The 17,714-nt window shown below is 39.1% G+C and overlaps 1 protein-coding gene across 6 annotated transcripts in view; it reads right to left on the reverse strand.

The window, feature by feature from the left end:
- Positions 1-17,714, reverse strand: part of map4l (microtubule associated protein 4 like) — a 91,703-nt gene that overhangs the window by 68,260 nt on the left and 5,729 nt on the right. For all 6 annotated transcript variants that reach the window (XM_075483733.1, XM_075483736.1, XM_075483732.1 and 3 more), the window contains exon 2: positions 4,540-4,727. In XM_075483733.1, the coding sequence (XP_075339848.1) occupies positions 4,540-4,717 (178 nt within the window). In that variant the 5' untranslated portion in view covers positions 4,718-4,727. The remainder of the gene's footprint in view (positions 1-4,539; positions 4,728-17,714) is intronic.

Consider the following 17,714-nt stretch of genomic DNA (forward strand, 5'->3'; position numbering starts at 1 on the left):
GAAGGAGCTGGAGAATGTCGCTGGGGAGAGGGATGTCTGGGTTTCCCTCCTGAACAATGGCAAAAAAAAACTAGAAAACAAAATCAAGTGAAGAAAGCGTACCCATCTTAAATGCTGTGGGAAACACAAGATTAATTTATTTCAACTGTATTTTACCTTGAAGGAAGCAACATGTTTACATCAGCAACGAGGGAATCATTCCAATTTATATCTGAGCATCTGAGTCCCCAATTATCTTTACATTTCAAGAATACCATTTTTGATCAAATCTATGTCAGATACAACTGGGGGTCACACTTATGAGGATCCCTGTAGTAGATTTTTTGGTGTCATAAAACACCCAAATGGCAGTCACAGAGTGGAGCCGCCAGGTCTTTATAGTTAACCCTATCTAAATATTTTTATCTCTCTCTCACACATAAACACATACAGCCATGTTTCAATCACTTCTTATCTGGATATTTACTTTGACCCTCACCTACACGTTATATGAAGTCCAAAAATGGAATCAATAATGTTATGGAAACTTTCGCTTTGTCTTCTTAAGCAAGTCAAGCTCTCCCAACGTGACTGTGAAAACATATTTATGTCCTCAAAACATGAAGGATTCAAATACATGCCACAGCCAGAGGATATGTGCCTGTTTTAGTTGATCATTCCAATACCACCTGTACATGGGCGTGTCAGAGCCTGCTTGAAATAATACAAAAGGTTTATCATAAAAGATGAAAAAGAAAATGTATGCAACAGAGTGAAATACCATCTGTGTTCATCACCTAACACACCAATCAATACTTTCTAATCTATCTCTGGAATTCAGTCACATTCTGTCACTTTATGCTGTTCATTTGGGACTTTTGAATCATCTAATTATCAAGATGTATATCAATAATGAATCACCAATATAAATATTTCACAAATTGAGTGAATAGCTGAGGAATTAATTTTTTTTATCCCATAATGTCATGCCAGGTGATATCAAGATTAATCTTAAAATCTCAAATAAAAGAGGCTAAATTCCTCCTTCCACATATTGTTTTAAAATAAAAATATACAATATTCCTATAATAAGATGACAATACTCTAAGCAATCTAATGGCTGATAGATTATTTATTTTAGACTATCACTACAGTTACAATGCATCTATCTGTCCCATCTTACTTTACTTGTGTAATCCTTAAAATGCATGGAGTTTTATGTAGTTTGTTGGTCCACGTTTTATATCAGTTCTCCCCGGTTTCAATCTGCTCAATACCTCTCAAAATCTTTGAACTTTTAATTCTGTTTATTTCAGCTTTCTTTCAACTTAGATTAAAGTGTGGTTATTTTGTTGTTGTTTTAGGGACAAATTGAAAATGTGACCTTGATTAACACATTGAATACCGGCGGTTTTTACAGAATTATGTCGTAGAATCCCAGCGTTCTAAACCATTTTTTTGACGTTTTTTGTACAGTCACAGCATATTATGTGATAGGGCCACTGAAAAATGTTATGGCTCGTTTGAAAGCTGAGACTTTAAACTCTTTGTGGGTCAAAACTGCGTGTCTCTAGGTGCCGCCATTAGTGAGCTATCCTTAGCTAAACCAAGGCGGGTATCCACCAAAATCAACAACAAACTGAGATATCGGGGCTTTTGTGAAACGTGCGCTCTTTCAGCCTGTGGCACTTTAGATACTTACATATCCGGGTCAGAGGATTTGCGTCGTGTCGCATGTTGCAAAGCTAACCTGTTCATAAGACCGCCTCCTTAGACTTGTCGCGTGTCTTCTTCTCCTTCTTCTTGTTTGTTTATGTTACTTTACCGTCACCCTCTGGAAACCGACACGTGCGATTGGACAAAATGCGGAAATGCACAACAATCAATGCAGCGTTATCAAAATTGTTCTTGAGTTGACGCAAAGCCATTGGCGTAATGATCAAAATGTCCAGATGATGACACCAGTTTTTGACTGCCATCTATGTCAGTTCTGTTCATCACATAATTACAAAAATCACACAGAATGTGCATTAGAATGTTTAGATTCAGAATCCATAAAAAAAACGTAAAAACGTATTTTTACCATGTGGGAGCCAACGCATGGGCAGTAACAATTTAGTTTTACGTGACTTGGGAGTCAATGTGTTAATGTGCATTGTACCATAAAAAGTAAACAAATAAACTGGTCAACAAACCAACTTTGTGCTGAACAGCATGCACTGTGTGCACGACTGTGTGGTGCTTTGCGTGGCCAACAAAACTAGAAAAGTGTTTTAAGAATGCAGTTCAATCCCACCGCGTGTCAACTAGTGACATGAATGAGGGCGACTGCCAAATTCTTGCTTTCTAAAGCGCTGGACTCTTGTATGCCAAACAGCTGGATGGCTTAACATTCAGCTAAGTAGACCAAACTGTGACACTGGCTGGGTGCTAATTGTATGTGATGGCAACGATGCCACTGTGGCACCGTCTCCAGGCTGACACAGCAGAACAATGACAGGAAGTGATGGAAAGTGAAGGGAGGAGTGGAACAGACCCAGAAAAACAGAGCCAGCAAAGATGGAGATGAGGAAGACGAAAAATGGGAAGAATAAACAAGGTTAAAAGCTTAAAGGCAATAAAACTGGGAGAAAAATAAAGAGAAACTCCGAGAGATTAAGAAATACAGTCCTTCTCTTAATTTAAGTCTAGAAAGGGTTAGGCATTGAAGCAACACACACTCCCTGATGGGTCTTATTTATAGAGCAGAATATGGGGGTCTAGGGGTCTCTGTGTTTTGTGTTGTAATGCTTAAGGCCTCAGTATGCTTCTCCGTCGTTATCCGTCAATCCGTCTCTGTAGTCCGTCCTTTCGAAGTTCTCCGTCGGGCTGTCGGATACGCAGGCAATTCACCTCCCGATCAGTAGGCGTCGCTACGTTAGACGACCCAATCTCGCGACGTCTATCGTGACATTGACATTTGATTGTTTACCTTCCGGCTTCGTTTCACTCTTCACAGTGAACGATGGCGACCTAGAGAGAAAGACTGTTTTTGGAGTTGGAGCTTGTTGATTTTGAAATGCAAATAATTTTGACCAAATGTAAACTCTTTCAAAAATGGCGGTGTTGTTGTTCTGAGAGGACGGCGCTAAACCGGAAAAGTGATTCCAGAAATGATGTTGTTAGCCGACCAATCACAACCCTTGCAGTCTCCGCGAGTCTCCGTCTCCTCGACGGATAGATAGGAATTTTGTTCAACGCACGCACGCAAGGTCTCCGTAGGCGACCATAAATCAACCTTAACACCTGAAGAAGTCCAAGATAGCTCCTGGCCAGTGAGCATTACCTTCGCTAACACCCAAAAGAAACAGCATTTAGCAGCAAAGATAAATAACAAAAGTAGATATTGGCATTACTTTCCTTCACTGGAGTCAGTAAAGAACTGAAATCTGATGTGCAACAAGTTTTTGTTTTTTTGGACTGGTAAGCAAAAAGCTTGGATTGTTCATTATGTGGATGCAGCTTATGTTGTAGCTATAACTCGTGTGTATTTATGTGGTGCCGAACCGCCTCTGCTCGGTCTGTGTGAATAGTGAACTACCAAAGAGCGACAGCCACAGGTTAGCAAGCGTGTCCTTTATTTTCCCCAAGAAGAAAAAATTAAATCAGCTTGTAAATTGACAAATTAAACTTAATAAGGAAAACATACACCTTGGCTGGTAAAACTGCCCCCTCGAAGTTTTTTGAATACTAAAACCCACCTTTAACTGGGATAACAGGAAATAGAAGCTGGATTGTTCATGACACCACCACCTCAGGATCAAAACAAAACCAAAGCAAAGTAGTTATTCCATTAAAGAAATGTGTTTTTCACTATCAGGATTGCAAACTCATAAATATCTCCTAGTTCTTGCATGTGGGACCGTAATTTTAAATGTGTTTCGTATCTCTAAAGGGGTTCAATGTAATCATCTTGTAGAGTCTTAAATCACTGGGAGATTTGACAGACAACAGGGCTTCAACAGTCAGCTGTCACATAGGTTCGAAGTCACAAACTCTTCTGTTAAGAAACCTAACAAGAAATTAAAAATGATGAAACACAACATGGATGACAACCTGACAGATACTTTGGATGGAACATTTGATCGATGGAATACCAAGGCTACGAGGTCGCCACGTTCGTTAGTAAACGAGAAGAAGAATGATACAAACAGTTTCCTCTGCAAATTCAATGTTACAGGCCTTAGACTCTAGAGTGAATTATAGATATGAATGCGTTTGGGTCAGTGAAACACTATTGTTAGTAGATATGTGGAACCTATTTGGTTTACATATTCAAAACCACTGGTATCCTCCTTTAATGCAGCAGATCTCAGTGAAAGTGGATGCTCGTATTGGTCAGACAAAAATAAAGCCTAGTGGTACCAAAATATCTGGTCAGTTGATTTTCTAAATGCCCATCAGCCACCTCACTCTGAACTCCCTCATGCAAAGTGAAGTGCCACACAGGGCACAGCATCACATTAAGAAATCATCTCGGCTTGTCCTCACATCTTTGCATGAATGCTCGAGGCGACTTACCGCTTTTGGTGTCCTTTCCATCCAAGAGAGGCCTGTAGTCGCTCTTGGAGACTGTCTCTCCCACCTTGTCATCATAGCTCTCCTTCTCTAATGAGGCTACAAAGTCTCTCTTCAGCGGGGCCTCAGCTGGGGCCCCACCTCCGCCCCCACCTAGAGCATCTCGCAGGGTCAAGTCCATAGTCCTATTGCTGGAGAGAAAAGGAACATGAATACTTTTGTATTGTTCTTTGTTTATCACTTTTAATTGATCTATTTATTCTTTTTTTTCTCCTCTACACACCCCGTCTTGTTGCCATAGCGAACACGACAAGTATTATTTGCGCGTGCCTATACCACTTCACACCAGTCTACAAGCCCATCAGTTCAGGTGAACAATCTTTGTGGACAATCCTGAATAATTCCTTCACGAAAAAAATATAATAAGAATGTGAATACCAAGCAATATAAGATCTAACATCCCAACATTTGAACTGAAATGTCTTTCATCCTAAAGATAGCATCAGTAATGTCAGTCCGCTGATTGACTGTCTGTATTTCATAAGAAGCAGACCGGAAACAAACTTTGAGAACTGCCAAACTTTTATAAATTCTCTGGCTGAAAGACTCTGATATCAAGCGTAGCCTAGTACAACCAACACTGCCTCCAGCGAACCAAATAGTTTAGTACTGAGCATGCGCGTAATTTGCACGGGGGTTACGGGGGTCATGACCCCCTCAAAAATCAGATCCAGCTAATATAACCCCCCCAATATCATCAAATCAAATCATCAAAAAATATCATAAAATTCTGAATGAATAACTTTTGTTTGTTTTCTTTATTCATTCATTTCATTTCAAGATAGTATCATGTTTTAAATAATCTGTAATGTAACCCCCCCCCCCCCCCCCCAAACCGACTACCTGGTATTACCCAACCCAATTTCTCTACCGAAAGTTTGTTTATGCGCAGCCGCTGGACCTGGTGAGTGGTGCCAGAGGGTGCCAGGGATCACTGTGTGGAACCAATGTCACTGAACTGTATCTTAAGTTGCTGTTTGCTCCAAAACAGTCACACTTTTTTGGGGTTTGTTGTGCTAAGAGTTGTATTAACGAGAGTTAAATTGATGGAAAAGGGCTGTGACGGCTGCTCAGAAAGTTCACAAAGCTAGCGCGAAAATCTTGAATGTTGTCTTGCACATACCAAGACGTTCCCCTCATGTGTTCCTTATATGTGATCCTGCAAGGCGAAACCAGTCGCTTTGGTAAAATTGACAAAACTAAGTTATTGTGCTCACATGAACGGCCATAAACTAAGTTTCCAACGATATGTATATTGAGGCTATTGCTATCGCTAAGATAACTGCATCCAAAGTTGGCATGGTTCTCCTGTCAGGATAATGCTAGAAGAGAAGAAAATCACCTTTTTAAGCGGCGTTGACAACTGGAATGACTGCTAATGTGTTAAATCTTCACCGGGCTTAACAGTCAAAACATTGGTTTTTCCGTGAAATTTGTTCAACCCGCCCAGTTTTCCAGTCGTTTCAGTAATATATTGTGGTCAACTGTATCAAATGCAGCACTGAGATCTAGTAGAACTAAGACTGACATTTTTCCACCGTCTGTATTCAGACATATGTTGTTAAACTCTTTGGTCAGAGCAGTCTCAGTGCTGTGGTTCTGTCTAAAAGTTGACTGGAAGGTGTCATAGCAGTTGTTTTGTTTTAAAAAGTAATTAAGTAGTTGAAAAACCGCTTTTTCAATGATCTTACTTAAAAATGGGAGATTTGAGATAGGCTTGTAGTTGTTCATTTGTGTCTTGTCAAGATTGTCCTTTTTCAGCAGGGGTTTGATTACAGCTTTTTTTTAGTGGCTCTGGAAACACACCCGACATTAAAGACAAGTTCACCATCAGTAACAGGTCTGACTCCTTTAATAATATTATTATTCATTTATAGCAATCTTAATGTGATAGTAAGTGGGCAATATGTGAAATCAGTTCAGAATAAAGGTGCAAGCTGCTCTCCAGTGTGCCACCCTGTATTGTGTGATGTATCGAGAGTTGCATTGTGCATAATACATTTGCTGCATGTAGGTGCCAATACAGTGATGAAATTGATTAATCTTTAAGTTCTTGTCATCTGCCAATGTTGGCTAGTGCTTAAACACTGAATTTAACTACTGTGTCGTTATGGCATAAATAGTGAAGTGAACTGCTGCATTTACGTTAAGTAGCCTAAATCAGTAAAAGTATCACAATGTATTTCTAACACAGGAATGGCAAATTAGCGAGCAAGAAAATGATTAAATAAATAAATAAATATGCTGCGAGTTTAACCCCCCCAATGGTAGACCCAAAGTTACGCCCTTGGTACTGAGTGCTTTGAGTGAGAGAATGAGAGGGTTATATATATATCTTATATAAAGTAGAGCTGAAAGTAATCCAATGTAAATCACACAGATTTTGCCATTCTTTTAGACTCATGTCGGAAAAGTTTCAACTTTAACAAAAACTTGATATCATCTCCTCTAAAACTGATATATACTGCTTTAAAATACTGACAAAAATCTGAAACTGCCTTCGGCACTCTGACCGGTGTCCAAGGCACCAGACTGTGACAATCATGTTGTATGATGGGACCATTTTTTTGAGACATTTCCACCACATTTCACAAATGGGAACTCAACTGCAACTTGTAAATGCATTCCATTTTCTTTAGTTGGTTTCCAAAGAGAATTAATATGAGGCTCTCGTCATCATAACGCAGCAACAATTCTGCATCAGCTATCATCTCCCTGTGTCTGGTCACTTTAACTCTTGTCCCTTTCGTGGCAATAAAACAAACTGTCAGATCCGTATTTACTGCAAAATCAACAATTTACAGAAAACACAAACTGCTGCTTTGTTTTTCAGGTAAATGCAAAATGCGAAATGTCTTCAAAGGGACTTATTACAAATGAAGTTGAGATGGCAAAACTAAAGGAATGTTTCATGTTGCATGTCAGTTTAAGTGTCATGGGAACATTTTGTGCACCATTTGGTACTCTAAAAATTCTCTGCAGGGTGCATCGGTGCCACCAGTGCAGAACAGTTCGTCCGCATCCTTGAGTATAGCCCAACAGTTTTCAAAGGAATTTGTGAAAAGAGTTACACGAAGGACATAAACCAAATAAATATCGAACACACTTCATTTCAACACGACTTTCACCTTGTGGAGAGTTTGTGAGTTTATTATTCAGGACACCCGCTACAAGACACAAACATGAAATATGCAGTGTGTCCCAACACTTCAGCAGCATGACCCTTGAGCAAACTCTTCTTTCTTTCCATCCTCTGCCTCTGTTTATCCCTCCATCCATACTCCCGGCAAACAAGCTGTCATTGTCTTGCAAATGTAACACACACACATTATGGCCAGGAGCCAGAATGAGGACATACAGTAGTAGTGTGAGTAGGCCTCAAGTAGAACTGTGGGCCATTGTTTGAGGGGAAGAGCACCATACAGTGGACACCTCACAAGACTTCTGCAGCCACTTTGGATTTCTACCTCTTTTACGATCACTTCTCTCTATTACTGAATACCAAATGTTATTTCTTTGTTTCGTTTTTCAGTTTCTCTCAAATAAAACAATTTCCCTCAGATTCTTGTCAAGGTCACAAAAAAAACCTACTTTATAATCCCTACATGCACTCTTTCTCTTTTCCACATACTTCCAGGCTGTTCCCTATAGTGCCATCTTTACAATATAGAAATGAGCCAATCCTAAACGGTGCCTCCTTACCATTTCACCGTTCATGCTTTCTTAGTGTAAAAATCATATTTTTTGACCTTGTTAATATGTCAGTTGGTGGTTTTTAGATGTTAGATGACATATCACAAGTGAAATAAGCTGTCAAGCATGGTTAAGCATTTCTGTTGTGGAGCTGCAGTGCACTGATTAATTAAAGTCAAGGACTGTAATTTGGAACAGTTTTAAAATCAGAAGTTGTAGTCCATACTGAGACTTTGCCATAATATCTGTTTTAAGCTCCACTAATCAATATAATTTTACCAGCAGTGCATAACATTATTATTTGGAAGGTGAAAGGAATCACTGACAGCCAACAAAGAATCATCATCTTACTCTGAAAGTCTACTTAGCTCAAAGCAGCTTTTTGGTCTATTTTGGAACATCGTTTTAATTTGTGCACCGGCTTCAGCAGCAGGCAGCTATTTTGAGTTAAAAGCTGTGGCAGACGCTGTGCACACTACCTACTAACCACCGTGCAGTTAACGACGAGCTGGTCAATGCATTGAGCTGGATAATACTTTCAGGGTTTGATTTGAGACCAAAAAGGAGGTAAAAAGAGAGTTTTGCTTTTGTTTGTCTGCTGGTTGTGCAAACAAGCAGCCTGTTTCAAAAAATCTCCCCCAAAGACCCCAAAAAAATCTTGTGATGCAGCTTTCCACAAGCACAACACCTAATAACAGACACTGCTCTTCCGATCTTAGCTATTATCGTCATGATCTACATACTGCTTAGTTTTTTTTTTGTCTCAGTGTCGTCTTGGTCTTCTGGAGGCCCATGTATTACGTTGTAGTTTACAATATTTTGCCACCAGTTTGCCTTTTGCTTCACATACTTCACATACCGTTTCATTAGAGCTTGCCCCTTTACGTATTCGGTTGAATTTACTTCCCATTCTTTGTCTTCAGTTTGCTAACTGCCTCACCTGCATTGTATTCCACTGACACAGACCTAAGTATGTCTAGTTTCAGGTTTCCTTTGTCTCCTCGCCTGCCTGTCTCTCCTGAGCCTGAGTTGGTTGCCCTTTTCTCATGTCACTTGTGGCTTGCCAGCAAAAAAACATCTTTGTTAACCAAAAGCACTGCGGAATCAGCTGAGTGGCATCTTCTGCAATGTTGGCTCTCCCTTACACACATAGCCCATTTCGCCTCTGTTACTACCTCCCTTGCGAGCTCAGAGGCTTATTAGAGCTGTAACAACTTGAACCCTCCATGCCACCTCTTTATTTTACACATGACACTGATGAACAACAAAGGCGCATCAGTCATAGCTTGAGAGGCATATGTAAAAAGGCCTGGCAATTGGATTCGCTTATAATCACTTTGCACTTCAAATTGCCTTGGGCACGAATTGTGCTCTACAAAAAAAACTTGCCTTGCCTCACTCACCTCTGTGACAGTTATTCTATGATATAAGACCATGTGAGACCACATCTAAAAAGTTCTTTTCATAGACCTTCATTGAGACATGGACTCGATGCGTGCTTTGAACCAAAAAAAATGATGCCCCCTCCATCTAATTTTCCAATCCAATTTGATTTTGCAGTATATTGTTAAACACTACAATGTGCAATCATCTGCATACATTATGATGTATGACTTTTTCACAAAAGTGGTAGGTTATTGGCAAAAATTGTAGAAGCAGAGAACCTAGACAGCTTCCCTGGGGAACCCCACAGTTAAATCGTCTTATAGTAAAAAGGCTTTCTTAGAAATGCACACGCTGCATTCTATTAGCCACACATAGACACCACGTGGAAATACTCTTCTGTAAAAAGTTACTTCATGTTCAATTAAACCAAAATAAGTAGTGAAGTCAAGCAAGATAGTACAAATGACCTTCTTAGGCTCAATTTAACTTGGTCTGTCACTTTCTGGATGTGTTTAAGCAGTACAGGTTGAGTGAAATAATTATATGCATGCTGCAATTCAGAATGAAGACTATTGCTCTTTTTCAAAAAAGGGAAGATGAAAAAAGAAGAAGAAGAAAAATATTTTAAATCTAATTTAGGATCTAAAAACACTCACTGGAATCTTTCTATGATTGAGTTAAAAGATCTTTCTCTAAGCTAATGCAAAATGGGACATACCAATTTCACAAGGTACTCAGTTATAATATAGTTATAAGTCTAATAAGTTAATCGACCAGATTATCCAGCTCTGTCTGATTACCATCAGACATCAGATAACTAGTTTTACTTCCCCTTGTGTAGGTTTGTAGAGGTTTAAAGGTGAAGATGTTGTCTTTATTTTTATGATACATTACTGAAACAATTATTTGCAGATGATTGCTTTAGTTATTTGTGATGAATCTTAGACAGTATAATTTTTCTAGAAAAAAAAAGAAATTGACTAAAGTAAAAATCTCACTGGGTCTTATAATGAAGCTACTGTGTGACTCAACAAAGGAGGGGTAATTGGCATTACACCAACCTAGAATGTTCCCAATGGGCTCCAAGATTTCTTTCCCACCATGTCGACTTTAAGTAATCTTGTTCCGGTCTGTTTATTTTTGCTTTTTGAGTTTGTGCCGTGTTTTACAGCTTGGTTTATCAGATTCAATTGCAGAAAGTTCTACATTGTTCTAAAAAGTCAAATGTGTTTTTAATTCCTTGTTGTGCCACAGGGATCGCGTTGGTCGATAATGGCATCTTTATCGACGCATGCTTGTCAGAAACACAAGGAAAGGCCTTCAAGAGCTTGCCTTGTGTTTCTTCTCTGCACCAATCACTGTGCATGTTGCATCCCATTGTAATACATTTTTGAATTGTTAAGAAATTTTCTTTACAAAGGGTTTGTATGCTCTTTGTACTTAAAGCTGTCACCCAGCGATTGTCTACTTTATCTTTTCAAGCAGTCATTAGTTTTCATTTTGTGGTCACTACAACAAATATTATTCACATTAGCATGTGGTCAGTGTAGGAAGAGATATACCATCAAATGCAATTCTAATCGATTACACTGCACAGATGTAGCAGGGCAGTGGTGTAAGGGAGCAGAAAACAGATAACTAAAAGATTAAAAAAAAACTATAAATTCAAGAGTCATGAAGATCACGATCACGTCAAGTCAACAGAAGGTGAACAATGGTTGGGTTGTATAATACTGATGCTACACAGATATATTCTACTGCAACTGGTGGAAAGCAAAAAGGCCGCACGTGTATCTGTGTGTATAAGAAAGAGGGAAAAGAAACATGATTCTCATGATGATGGCGATGATGATGAATACAATGATGGTGATGGGTTGTTGGATAAAACAGCTGTTGCTTTGCAAAGGATTAAAAACTATCTTTGCGCCCACAATCCTCTGCTGAAGCATCCGCCACATCTCCCTGTCTAAATCCATCTCCTACGTAATCACCTCACCCACCACAACACGTGCAGGACTACAAATACAAAGACCAAACATGCCGCTGTACCATCAGGATACAAAAGAGATTTGGCAGGTGATATTATTGACCATTTAAATTAAACCTCATCTTATTATTGTTACTTTGTGTGAACACCAGCAATGGCAGCTTTTCTGTGATGACTTCTTTTTTTTTAATCTATGAAACCAACTATAAAATCGTAAAATCCATAAAAGCATAAAATCCAACTATAACCTCAATTTCATTACTTAATATCCTGAACACTGAGGGCTTTGTTGGTTCTGTGGATTTATAAATGTAAATGGAAAGATTTCACACATCAATTTTAATTAATTGAAAAAATTAAATTGTCCCTGTGCACAGGGGAATTCTGTCTTTTTTTGGCCTAGTCCTCTTGGGTTTTGCATTTATGCTTGTTCTAAATATGCTACAATGTGTGTAACGCTGAGCTTTAATGAGAATAAAAGCAAATTATGTCAAATTGTTGGTTAACAATGTCATTTCACAGCAGATATGCCAGCACGATTCCAGGAGGAGTGAGTGTTTTGGTGGTACTGATTAAATGGCAAGATGTGACCTTGACGTTCACGGCCGACTTTTAAGTAAAAGCTTAGTCGATGTATTCAAGCATGTAAAATCGACAAAACTATCAGTTACTAAGTGGTCATAGTTACACAATTACCATTCACCCTGCAAAAAAACCCTACAATTGCAAGCTGAAGTGAATACAGGCACAAACAGAACAAAAGTCATTATCATGCCATGACAAAGCATAAAAAAAGCTGGTTTTGGCTTCTCAGTGAGTTACAAGATAACTTTGCAGCTCATCTGCGGGGCAGTGCAGCTCATTGATGACTCACAGAACAATAACAAAGTCTATACTAATGATTTAAGAGCAGGGATCAGAGAGGTCAGCGGGCCTGGGGAGAAACTTTCCTCATTCATGGTGCTTGTTGGTGGATAAAATTCCTCTAAGAATAGTCTCCATCTCCTTTCATAAATTTCTATTTGGTTAAGAAAACATATCGCCACTACGTATCACCACTTTTAACTACTCGTGTGCATTTTAATGATATGTTCTGCTTTATATTATGATATTTTTGTACACCATTGTTATGGGGTCAGCATGGCCAAATGATCCGTTTCTTGATTGCATGAGGATTTTGTTTCCTTGCTCAGTATAATCATGACTAAATAGCATGCATCCAGCCTTGTGGACCAGCAGGAAGAGAAGCACATCTTTGATGCAGCCACATTTATATCTCTCTCTACAGCTATGAGTTAATTGAAGGAGAGCAAGTGCACAGGAGTGTAAATATCAATTCTATTGTCCAGCCTTCTAAAAAGTTCAAACACAGTTCAAGTGAGAATAACAGGGAGTGAATGTCTGGAATAATGCACATGTATGTGTTTGAGTGTTTGTAGTCTTGTGATCTTCAGAGAAAGACCCGAATTAAACAAGTTGATTAATACCATCTGGATGGACACAGTATGTCTATTTCTAGAGGTGTAAAGATGAACCTGTACAAAAGCAGTATTGAACCAGATTTTTACATTAAAGATGTAATTAGGCAAAAACCCTGAATCAGAAAAAAATGTACAGTAAATTGATCAATGGCTCAACTCTACCATTAACACACAGTTGCTGCAGATCCCACACAGATCAAAGCACAATTTTTGACTCAATATAAATGAGAGAACATAAGAGTGGGCCTGAACCATTGCTGCACCGATGGTGTGACAAATGAGCGAAATCTGCACACCAATTAAACAGGGTATCGGCTGACCTACCCACTGGATGCTACGCTCAGATCTAATGATGAAAGCAGAGTATGCACCCACTTTGTTGGCTGCATGGTACACACAAATGGGGAGCATGACCAACCATCAAATTTAATGTCTGAAAATTGTTTGGATATTTAAAAAGTAAGCAACATTGGGAAAAAATTTAAAGAGCACCAGTTAAGTGAAACTGGACCTTGGTTTAATGACAAGGGGCAGAACAAGCAGATTCATACAGACTGCAAAGCTTAAAATTAAGTAAAACTATTTTTATAGTCAGTTGATTTTACGGATGAGATGAGAAAAAACATTTTTATAACATTTAATTGACCCGTTTCTATCGGATAAGTGAGAATGATTTACTTGTATTTGGTGGTGAAGTTGCAGGCTGCAACCGAAACAGTCCAAGGAACCTATTTTTTCACCCACACGCTCACACTTTGAATGACAGTCAAATGAATGTGTGTGGTTTCATGACAAATAAGAATACTTCCCAAAAAGATGGATTGCTTCTTCCAATGTTTTGGTCAAAGTCAACAATTACAAGTCTGGCAGAGCCAGAGGATAAATAACTATCCAAATTTATTTAGGAACCAACAATGTAGACAGCTGAAATGGGTCCTGGAGTCCATTAGCGGGTTTGCAAATGTCAACTCTAAAAGCGATACCCTTGTCAGTAAAACCGACATCATGTTGGAAAAGTTCTCCCTTGCTTTTCTCCTGTCGACAAATTATGATTAAAAACCTACTGGAATAGAGACATCTTTCTGATGTCAAAAAATGGTAAAATGTGGTAAATAATTCTTACAGTAATAACTGTACGAGAATAATAGGAATCTACCTCATTGATTAAACATTAAGGACAAAGGGGAACAGAAGAAATTGTTAAACTAAGCACGCAACTTAGTGATGCTTTCAGATTCACGGCATCTACCATGTTAACAAATGTCTGTCATGGCTGCCCAGCCAGTCGTCATGGTGACTCAGCAGCTCCTTGCTGTCTCTTGACGGTCACAGACTCCGGCACACCCACACACATACATCCACAATGTGACTCTGATGAGCAGCAGTTTAGATTACTGCTGACAACACACTGTGCCAGTCAATACACACACACACGTTCCCCACACACACACATACACACGCAAACACGCCCACACACTCACACTAACATGTAAACACACATCTACAGCATTAGAGTATAAGAGAAAGCAGACAGTCAGCACATCAACAAGCCCAGTTACTAACTGCGCAAATCTGTCAAATGTGGCTGTGTGATGTGTTCGGGCTTGTGCGTGTTTGTCGTCAGAGTGATCAAGAAAATTCAAGTCAACACAGCGAAGATGAAATGGAGGATAATAAACCCAACCCACAAGAGCCTGCGTGAATGCAATGAAAGAGTCGAAATAAAATGACAACCCTGTCAGAAACTTTCCCCATCTCTGAATGTGATCATATTCAAATCTCCCACATATTTCTTTTTGTAAGCACTCAGTAATGTTCATACTGTGTTGTGATTTGCATTTGTGATTCGTGCTGCTGGCAGTACAGTCAGGCTTGTTATGTATGCAGATTCCCAGCAGAGAAAAACTTCATGGCGAGGCGGGAGGTACAGTAACTGCAAAGTCGAAAAACATTTATCAAAAATGTTGCGAGGCAGGAAAGCACATTGTACTTTCTTTTGTCCATTTTTACTCAACCATCCTTCGTTTGATAAGCACCACACGGTACATTTCAATTGGCCAAATGCAGTGAACCAAAATATACTGAAGAATAATAACGAGGTGAACGGTGATTCTACTTTTCAAGCTAAAGAAAAGAACTCTTGCTAGCCTTCTGTGCCGAGGGCAGGCATTTCAATGTATCAAAGAAGTCATTTGAGGGGACATTTCATGCTTACCCATCCCTCATTCTGCTGTACCGTCTGATGTCAAGTCCAATTTCAATCTCAGCCCTGCAATCAGCAGGACAGCAATGACCTTTGCTTGCTCAAAATTACACTCACGCTGATGGAAGCTTTCAGGAAGAGGATGATGAAGATGAAAAAGAAACACATTATTTACCAAACTCCCATGCCCTGCTGCGCGACATGATGTCATGTCTAATCTGAATCTCCGCCTCTTCGCTCTGCAGGAGAGAATGACCTTTGTTGTTTTCTCTAAAGTTTCAGTTTGGCCAATTGATGTATGTATTGTTTCAAGCTAAAATGTCCCTTTGAGTATTCGTCTTGGATAAAATTTAAAAAGAAAAAAGGAAATCTTCTCGCAAAATTCTTAGAATGCACCAAAAACTGTTTTGTGTTGAGCAATAGTCGCCTAAAACCTGCTAAAAGTCTGAAAACTAATTTATTGAGCTTTTCATCAGTTTCCTGTTCAATGCTTTTATGGCAGATTTGACATAGTCTCCCTGAAGTCCCAGGTTAGTATTTACCTTGTGCCAAATACTGTAATCGGCCTACTAAAATGCATTAGCCCTGAGCTAGCCAACCATATGTTCTAGTTGTGTATCTGAGAGCAAGCTAGCTAGCTGTCTTCATCGTAGAAATGCATCTTCTCTGAATATGAGAATATGCAGACCTTTGGGTAATTATCTAAACTACAGACGAATCGAGAGTTACAAGAAAAATTGCTTCATGGAGTGGGTAAGCACCAACTCAGAGAAGTAGATTTAGGCTTGGTGGATTGAAGAGACAAGTTAACAGTCTAATACAGCTGTTACAGACTATGTGTGCACATACTTACAGGACTGAAGTAACACAAGCTCTGTGTGAATACCAAACTGTGGATTCATTTTAAAAGAACACTGTACTGCAGAGGATTTAAGGGCTAAGCAGCAACTCAGAGAATCGAAATTACAGGGAGTGGATTGATGGATTGATTTTCTGCAAAACCACAGCGATGGGAGAGTTAGAGGATCACCACCAACAACCGCGTCATTTTTCACCTGGTAGTTTTACAAACTTTCAACATAGACAACTGGGATTAATGAATACACCACTGCTATGGTTTATTGCGGCCAGATTAAGTCTTTCTTTCCCCAAATATTTACGAGATGTGATAAACTCAACAACAATTAATGATTTCTGACTTTATTGCATTAATAACACCAACTTGTTCTACCAGCTCCACCATTTGGAGCAAGGCATCTGGTCAACTAATAATCCATATTGAAGCTTCTGTGTAAACATTCAGCATGAGCTCAAAGTCCTCAGCAATAGCACTTGTGATTAAAACCCGCTAAAAGCCCAACTGGGATAACCAATATGATCTCTAGAAATCAAACTGTGATGTAACAAACAACTTCCGCATTCATCTTGGGATGAAGAAATGCATTTGTACCACACAAGCATTAGAACAGGAGCACTGGAATAGTGAATGTGTTTTTGTTAGCCTTCCAAACCAGATGGTAACATTTACAAGGGCTCTATGATTACTTCTAGTTACATCTATTTATTTTGCCAATGCTTTTATCTAAAGTAACTTACAATCAAGAAACATATTGGGCACTTCGAGATCACACAGCAAAATGGGATCTCTGAGGGTTATAAGGAATTTGGGTTAGGAGAAGCAACAGACTAACATTACAATGACCTGTTTTTATGTGCAGCATTTGACTTAAGTGTTAAAGTTTTGTTTTTTTTTCTACAGCAGATGCCGTTGCTACATTCTTGTGCTAAAACCATAGAAAATCTTTTCTGGACCAGTGATAGTACAGTTAAAGGTGGATTTTGTCACTTTGGCATTCAAAACTTATCACAACAAGAGAGCAGACGGTGTGTTTGTTTCCATTGCTGTTTAAGACAAATTTATTAATTTACAAGTCTTTTTTTTTTCTCTAGCCAACCAAGAGACAGCAAGATTGAAAATGAACTCAATCGGCTCTGTTGCCTGTTGATTACGGCCAGTTCCTTTAATTTTATATGAGAAATGATCAAGGAGAACAGCTAACAAACCACTAACGCTAATTTTAATCTTACTGCTGACATCATGCGGGCCAGACATAGGAACACAGTTACCTTACCAAAACTTCTGCATCGCATTTCAGTCATTTACTGGCCCAAAGCTGTCTCTAACAAAGAAAAACAACACCAACATTTACTCGAGTTTTGTCTCTATATTTGTCATTTCATCAGAGGTGGTGGCAAAGGTAATATTTGCTACTACTATTATGTATAATTATTGCGTTTCCTTCTCACTAACTTCCACTCGTCTCTATTCCCTTTTAGCAGGCAGTTTGTTCATTTGCAACTGCTAGAG

This window comes from Odontesthes bonariensis, chromosome 14, assembly GCF_027942865.1.
Source record: "Odontesthes bonariensis isolate fOdoBon6 chromosome 14, fOdoBon6.hap1, whole genome shotgun sequence".
Taxonomy (NCBI): domain Eukaryota; kingdom Metazoa; phylum Chordata; class Actinopteri; order Atheriniformes; family Atherinopsidae; genus Odontesthes; species Odontesthes bonariensis.